This window comes from Manacus vitellinus, unplaced genomic scaffold, assembly GCF_001715985.3.
Source record: "Manacus vitellinus isolate BGI_N305 unplaced genomic scaffold, ASM171598v3 scaffold_126_pilon, whole genome shotgun sequence".
Lineage (NCBI taxonomy): Eukaryota > Metazoa > Chordata > Aves > Passeriformes > Pipridae > Manacus > Manacus vitellinus.
Window position 1 is genome coordinate 339,643 of NW_021938932.1, and position 8,302 is coordinate 347,944.

Consider the following 8,302-nt stretch of genomic DNA (forward strand, 5'->3'; position numbering starts at 1 on the left):
CAAATGGTATCTTTAGTACAGCAATATTGTTGCAGATATTACTGGTATTATGGCAAAGAGACACAGCCTGTGAAAGCACCACCACTGAGAAACCTTTATGGCAGGGCCTCAATCCTTTGGGAAAGGACACACTGAGTGGATGGCAGCCTGACAGCACTGCTCTGCCCTCAGGCAACTCAGCCCTGCACAACCTCCTGCTATTTCCAGCACTCCAAAGGCAAGCCAGGCATGGTCTGGACCTCAACATCCCTGCTCTGCAGAGCCTGGAGTCTTCACTAGTCTACAAAAGACAGTGGGGAAAGGAGGAGGTTGGAATGGCAGGGAGTGATGCACAGCAGGTATCACATCAGTTCACGGGTGGGCAGGAAGGAAGAACAGGAAGGGAGAAAAGCTGGCTGCTGAATTTTACACTGCATCAAGTGTAGACAAAAAAATTGTAATTACAGGTAGTCCAAATTTAACTGAAGCCAACATCATCACTTCTGTATCAAGACTGCAGAGAAAAACATTTACCACTCTATTAGAAAATCCAGTTCTTAACGGTTTGGTTTGATATCCTAACTCAGCAGAGAAAAATCAACACAGGTATTTTAAAGTTGATAGTTTTTATTTACAGATTTATTGGCAAAAGGTGGTGAGAAAGTTTAAAATATTTTAAACAGAGGGCACCACATTGTATTGTATGATCTATCAGTTGACAATCTTCAGTATCCAGCTGATCAAGTAAAGCTAATCACCACTTAAAGAAGCATAATCTGCATCAACTCCATTAGAGTGTCCTGCCTAAAAACCACTTCAGGCAGTTTCTAGATCAACACCAATCACTAATAAAAATGCAACTTCTGTGAAGAATGAATACTTGGATTTTTATACTGTACCTGGTGTCAAATTGCCCACTTGCATACTGGCAAAGCAGTTACACTTCTTACTTTTAGTTGAAAGTTCTAATCTCACTGTCTGCAAATTCAGCTGTTGAGTAATTCTGACCTACTCTGAAAGTTTTACTGTGAGCATAGTCAAGACTGGAGTAGATGAGATTGAAGGAAAACATTCCTGGGATACCACGTGCCCATCATATTCAGCTGCATAACCAAAAACATCTTGTTTAAGAATTCTATTCAAAAAGGAGAAAAAATGTAGTCAGTTTTCACTTTGTCACATAGATTTAATTCCTCACTTGAGCTTTTTAGTTCATTCTTCTAAATCAAGAGTGTTTAGTTCTTCTTCTAGTTCATCCAAGTCCTCTCCAGTAAACAGATTTTCATCAACTGGAACAGCATCAATTACTCCATTTTCCAATTCCCCATCTCCATCATTATCTTCCTCTAAATCATTTTGCTCGCTGCTGTTTATATCACCACCAGAAGCTTCACTTAATTTATTATCTGAAAATAAACATAATTCTTAGGGATTTCAGTGTCACAAGTTTCCTAATCACCAATTCGAACTCACAATCCTACTGAACCTGCTTTCAAGTTTTGAGACTGTGTAGAAGTTACTTTATTTGAAATTCATATTGGTTAAATTGCATGTACCTGCTTAACATGCAGGTCTGGATAACCAGTTATGAAAACAGGTTAAAAAAAAACAAAACCAAACTCCAACTCCCATCTCCTCAAACTGCTATTTTCATAACTGGGTCAAACAATGAGCTGCTCCTACCCAATGTCTGCACTTGAAAGACTCTTACTCTTAAAGATCGGGGCATGCATTCCACAAGTGCACAAAGATCAGGACTTTGTTCTAAGAAGTTACAAGCTACATAGAAAAAAAAAACCAAACAAATAAAAGCTGGGATCTTTCTTATATTGTTCATTCTATGGTTTACAAAAATCAAAAAAAAGAAAAAAAGGTGAACTTAGAACAAGCCCCTTAGAGACGTACTAGAAGTGACCACAAAGAAGGTAAGTACAAAGCATTTACTATAAGCCTTTGCTTTAGTAACTACATGTACCACTAACAGAACTGAATTATTGGTTTAAAAAGGGTGGGGGAGTCAAATTGCCATTACCTTGGGCAATCTCCTAACTAACAATGCTCTGTTAGTGATGCCTCAGTGAAGAACTTACCATCTTTTTCTACTGAAGTGTACGTGCTGAATCGCTCAGGACTAGCCACTGTAATACCAGTCTCCTCCACTGCCTTGGGGACATACAGGTTCAAATCCACATCATTTATGCACACAGGGTCTTCCATCTGAAAAATACACCAGGGTGCTCTGCAGGAACTGCTTTTCCACAAAAGTCCTCACTTCTGCACAATTGCCAACAACCTTTCCCACCTTCGATACGAACATTCTGATCAAATCTACTCTGTGGCAGTATTAAATTAAGAACCAAGCTTATTAACTGCACTGTAAGAGTTCTCAAATGAAAAGCTTTCAAATTTGAATGCAAATTTGAATTTAATCCTGTTCTTTACCTCATCATCATCTCCTGCTCCTTGAACATAATGGGTGTCATCTGCTTCTTCATCGTCTGCATCAACCAGCTCTGGCCGGAACTCAAATACTTCACGCCCACTAATCTGTTCACAGGAGAAGAAATCTTCAGGTATTACTTCAAGGAATTTATACTGCTTAAAAATACCCCAAACCACAAAAAAGGAAGGAAAATAAAAGGACACCAAAAAAAAAGCCAAGCAATTCCAGGCCAGCTACCTTATTAGGAAACTGTATTTACTCCCTCTCCTTACATTAAGACATGGACTGTAGAACTTACCACCAATGCTTTGCCAGCTTTAAAATCTGCTTTCCTCCTCTCCATATCTTGCTCAGCCTTATCAATTTTTTCTTGTCTTTTTCTTCTCTTCCATGCAATAAAACACTCTAGAGTAATTTTGGTAACATTTGGTCCTAAGGCAGCACGCTGTCACAAGGAAAGAGGCTGATTAATGCTAGAAACTCTTTCCAAAGGCTCTAACAAATTAAAATTTAATTACACTTTTCCAGGAACCAATAGCAAGCATTTCTTTCCAATTCTTTCTTGACTCTTAGCACTGTCAAACCTGCACCATCATCTTACTGTTTGACTCAACACGTGATTTTCCAGTTAGTGAGATGAGTTGACCTGGAAGTTAACAGGGAAAGTGAAGGGGGAAAGAAAGTAATAATAATAGCTCAGTTCTTGTCACAATGACACTGCCAAGCAATGGGGACAGAAATAAGCAGAGCAGCAACACCTTCAGAAGGCCCTGTTCTCTTGGTGTTGCTTCCTCATTAGAGAGTTATGGCAGAACTAAGGAGACTGAGCTGGGGATGAGAAAGGCCCCAGAAGCCTTTGTTGTAATAGAGAAATGAGAAATAGCAGTAAGAAATAGAAGGCTCCTAAAAAAGCATAAGCAACAGCTGCATATGCTGCTATAGTTAGTTCTCTTCACTAGGTAATGCTTTCTAAACAAAGCCATGAGCCAATAGTACACATCTTCCCCCTGGCTCTTACAGCTGTAACAACATCTTACAGTTTTTAATTAGAAATTAGCAGGTCTTTCACATCTGTCTCTTCCCAGTAGAACAACAGTAAAAACAACTACCACCAAAAGGTACCTGTCTGACAACTTTACCTCTTTTTCTATTAGGTCTTCTAAGGAAATTTCATCTTGCTTTTCCTCCTTCTTTTTGTCTTTCTTTAATACAAAGCCTGGAGGTAGAGCATGGCGATACATACAGTTGTCTCCTCCTCCTGGACAGACCCAAAACCACCCGTATTTGTTGTTTTCAATAGCATCAAGGAAATATTTGCAGACCTGTATAAAACAATGGTGATTAATCCTGTGTTTTCTCTTTTCATCCCCAGCATTTTACACCCCAGAAGATGAGTAATTCAAAAAGTTAGCTGTGCTCAAAACAGAAGGAACGTGTGACATGCATTGCTATTAAAAAAGTAAACGAAGAACAAGAAAAGGATTAAAACATTATACCATTTAGTGCAAAACTGAAGAATATTGTTGAACTTAGAGCCCAGGAATTACAAATGACTCAATCAGCAAATTCCAACACAAAGGAGAAAATTTTGAAACTTCTAGTGCTTGTATGTCACCCAGTACAAAAATAAGCCAATATATATGGCAGTCACTGCAATGAGATCATAGACTTAATTAATTACAATATGTGAATCTTCTAACCAAGTAGGTTGCCTTACATTATTACTGAGTCCTTTAGCATTTCTATTTTGAAAGCACTTTACCTACTATCCATTTGTAACTTACATGAGAACACACAGTGACTGAAAAGAGCCTTGGGGTTGTGGGCTTTCTGCCTTTTTTAAAAACATATATTATTAGAGATACTATCAGCCCAGCCCTCAGAACATAGTTATGAGATTCCATCCAAAATCTTTAGATTAACATATCTAATACCAGTCTGCACTTAATTCCCTCTACTACAGCTCAATTACAAAAAAAAAAAAAAGAAAAGAAAAGAAAGACAGACCACCTACTATTTGAGTTTTGGGTTTTTTCTTTTCTGCCTCACCATGCTTCTTGTTCACCACTTCTTCCAGCTTCTTCTCATCCCAGTTGTCCATTGTATCTAGAAAAAGAAAACAGATGGTTGCACAAAAATTCCAAGTACTGAACACTGCTGTCAAGTTGCTTTTCTGCCTAGTAACAGTTTTATAAAGTATGCAATTCTTCTATTTTAGTTAGCTTATACAATGAAAAATAAATGCAGGCTCTTAAAGTTTTCAAATTCCCCAATGCCACTCACAAGACAATTTCCTGAAAAGCCTGAGTTTTGAAATGCATAGAATGTGTTTCAGTTAAAGACTAAATAATGTGTCATTCCATCTGTACAGTACTCAGCATGAACAAGGGAAAAGAAATTAAAAAAAAATGACCACTGAAAAAAAGGTAAGGTTGGAGGGTGGCATCCAGAAGGTCAGATCATATAACTTGAGGATCAAACTTTCTAAAAGTATTTTACCTTTCTCAAGGTCTTCATCTCTGGCATCAATGTAGACACTCCGTTTTTCACACTTCCTTTCCAAAGACAAATCATGAGAAAACTTGCACTTGTCTCCTTTAGTGCACTGTCCTTGCTTGAAGAAAGCACAAACTACAGATTTGGGGTCAGCACCTGAGTGAAGAAAGTTTTTATATTTTAACATTATTTTTCAGCAAAATCTATACATTAGAAATTCTGAGAAAAACACCTAGGATTTATAGAGAATGAAAATGCCTTTTTAAAATAACGTGAATATATATGCTTTCTTAAAATAACATGTCATACTTACTTTTATTGCATGATATTTGCATTAAGTATCAAAGCTGGCACTTGACTATTTAAAGCCATATGGACAGCAGTGTGTCTGAGCAAATTATTTATTTATATAATACAACACATAAGAGATCACTATGCAACTTCTTCCCCATTCTTGTCTCTAATACACAGTAAAGCATCTTCTGAATGTTACCCTTTCCCCAACAGATCAAGAAAACACTAGAAAAAATTATAACAATTTAACCTGTGCCCATTCAGACCACTTTCTTCAGTAATAGAAATAAGATGGGTTCATAGTCCCCAAAGTAAACAACTTTTATAATAGAACAAACAATTCAATCAATCTAACTACAGGTTAAGTAAAAGCCATGGCACTAAAGAATTATTTGACCATTAGGAGGTCATTAGGAAAAGCAATGAAAGTAGAGAGAAATGTATTTATGAGACATGATCAAATGAGAAATACTTGACTTGTAATATTCAGCAAATACACATATAAGATTTTAAGCTCTAGTTTTTCCCCTTCTGCTTTCACTCTTGGTGAGACTCACCAGTGACAAAAGCAGGTACAGCAACTCCTGTTTAAAATGTAATCTAAAAATCTGGGCAACATTAGCCTTCTGAAATCACTTGAAGTCAAAAGCTACTTTATTTAGAGAAAGCTGATCACTGCAGATCATAAACAGGAAACTGTCCTTTGCTCCTGATCACAAGGAGCAAGTATCAGGTTTGTCTTAAAAACATGCATGGAAATCACACTTCTTTTGTCAAAAATTACTGCACATGATTCTGTGTGTTCCAGAAAATGAAGAGAGTTGAAAACATTTAGTTCACTCCAACAGGTATTACGTTTTTTCCTCACACATGGCAGCCAATTGTAGAGTTTCCTCCAAGTGTTAAACACAGAATTGTTATAACAAAAACTTAAGATTTCATCACAAAACTAAGTTTGTTCAATAACCAAGCTCAGACAAACCACGCTTCCAAAACCGAGCACCACTGCTAATTGTGAGGTCAGACAGAAAGAATTGGAAATTTTTTACTGTTCTGATTTGAGAAGCAGTTTTCTGTGAAAACAACAGTTACCATCTTATATTCCTTGCAATACCTGGATGTTCACACTTCCCTGAGGAGACAGGCTGCTTTAAATACCATCACACAGACAAAAATCATGCTACACATCCAGAAACATCCAACTGATGAACCAGAAACATCAAAGTATCTTCAGCCTCCCAGTCAATATCAGCGTAGCTTTTGATATTCTAATGATCTAATGACCCCAGATAACTTCCAAAAAAAGGTCAAATAATTACTGACAAACTCCTTGGTACACTAGATGGGGAAGGAAACAGTCACATTTACTTTATTAAAATATCAGCTGGTGTTTTCGAAGGTTTATTCTACCTCAAGTAGCTACATGAATAAGAGAATATAAATGCAGAGAAATCAGTCAGTCATACCTTTGCTAATTTTCTGTGCAGCAACCACAGGCTTGAAGAGCTCATTTAATTCTTGTAATTCCTTCTTCTTGTCTTCTTTTTTCAATTTCTTCTCACTTTCTGTTTGAGCAGCCTATAACAACCCCAAATTCAACGTTACAAATGTAAAATTAGAATGCCAGGACTGACTTCCCAAGAACTGCACGTTAAAACAGCCAATCATTCTAAATTAGTTTTTGAGGGGGGAAAGGAAAGACCCTGTGATGCCTGGAAGGCTCAGAATTGCTGCCCTTGTGTCCACTGACCTGTCACACAGGAGGGATTGCAAATCTGTCAGTGGGATGCTGGCAGATACCTTTAGTGTCAGAGTGACCTCTACTCCACCTTTAAGGTGGGAAAGTCACTGAGAGCCAGAGATTCATTGCTCTTTTGCAGTGCAACTACTCAGGGCAGCTCCTTCCAGAACTGTGCAAAAAGTCTTTTCCTTTTAGCCCCCTCCACACTGCTTTGCTCTTTCTCTTCCTGTATACCAGCAGCAGTCCCAGGCTGGCTCATTTACACACTGGTATTCCTATACATGCCACAGATCCAGGGATTTCATGGACAAGTTTCAGAAGAACTGCTTGAACACCACCAGTGTTTTTCAAGTGACACCAAGGAATCTTTTCCACTACAAGAAATTCCTAGATCTAATGACCTGAATATCAGCTTTACTTTTCAAATTGTACCTGACATCTGTTAGTTCATCCTTATGTTATTCAAGGAATGCAACATGACCTCATGACTTTAGCTGGCAAAATGTAATTATTCTACAGGCTTATTCATAGAACAGAAAGCTCTGTAAATAATTAACAACCAGCCTCCCCAGCACTGAGAGAATAAGAGACCTGCATCATTTCCATTATAATATTTCCATTAAATCCACGTTTTCTGATTAAGTATAATCTAACCGTTGTACCTCATTTTATTTCATCATACAGAAGAGCAAAGTAGCAGGCAGTGGCTCAGAATTTCAGTTTCTTGGACCAAAGAGTTCACCAAATAGATTCAGACTTGTTTCCACTTAAAATTACAATAAACACTGGACAATAAATGCTTACCTGACGGGGATTTTGCTGACCAAACTTCACCTGGTGAGTCACAGCCTTGATAAACTTCTGCTGCTTTGCACCTTTTTTATTCTTTAGGCCAAATGTTTTGTCCTAAATCAAGAGATAAACATAGCCATAGTGAATTAAAAAAACAAGCCAAACAAAACAATAAAAAAATCCCACCCTTGCCACTCCTTTCAAGTTTTCAGTGAAACACAGATCATTTCCTCCAGCAACACAAGCAATTCAAGAAACAGTATGGACAAAATGTGGATTCCTCACAGTATCTTGAGAACAAACCTTTGACACAACCTCCTAAATGCTGCCTTGTGTGAGCTCTTGTTTTTATGACCAGCTCTCCTGTGTCCCAGTGTCAGTGTGTACACACAGCATTCTCAAGGCAACAGGACAAGATATTTTTGGACACTACCCAAGTAATATCTGAGGAAAATATGAAGACTGATTAGCCATAAATGCTGTCTTTTTTCCTTCTATCTACCTGAAATCACTTATTACTTCTGTCTTCAAGTATTCTGATGCCCTAATGTTTTTTT

At 37.7% G+C, this 8,302-nt stretch overlaps 1 protein-coding gene across 2 annotated transcripts; it reads right to left on the reverse strand.

The window, feature by feature from the left end:
* Positions 1–588: 588 nt before the first annotated feature.
* On the reverse strand, positions 589–7,864 carry ZC3H15 (zinc finger CCCH-type containing 15). Of its 2 annotated transcripts, XM_018067884.3 has the most exons (10): positions 7,758–7,864; positions 6,679–6,790; positions 4,922–5,074; positions 4,437–4,528; positions 3,562–3,744; positions 2,721–2,867; positions 2,422–2,526; positions 2,070–2,196; positions 1,663–1,758; positions 589–1,385 (listed from the first exon to the last, which is right to left on the reverse strand). In XM_018067884.3, exons 4-10 carry the CDS (start codon positions 4,521–4,523, stop codon positions 1,192–1,194), a joined length of 939 nt encoding a protein of 312 aa, XP_017923373.1. In that variant the 5' UTR covers positions 4,524–4,528; positions 4,922–5,074; positions 6,679–6,790; positions 7,758–7,864; the 3' UTR covers positions 589–1,191. The 2 variants fall into 2 exon arrangements, with proteins under 2 accessions (XP_017923373.1, XP_008917599.2); XM_008919351.4 differs by lacking the exon at positions 1,663–1,758.
* Positions 7,865–8,302: the final 438 nt, after the last annotated feature.

Excerpts from the sequence above, each read along its gene's own strand:
- ZC3H15 (XM_018067884.3), bottom strand. The coding sequence starts at position 4,523 with ATGGACAACTGGGATGAGAAGAAGCTGGAAGAAGTGGTGAACAAGAAG. Across the intron at positions 3,745-4,436 it reads AAAAACCCAAAACTCAAATA|GTCTGCAAATATTTCCTTGA; the intron begins GTAGGTGGTCTG and ends TGTTTTATACAG. Across the intron at positions 2,527-2,720 it reads AAGCTGGCAAAGCATTGGTG|ATTAGTGGGCGTGAAGTATT; the intron begins GTAAGTTCTACA and ends TCCTGTGAACAG.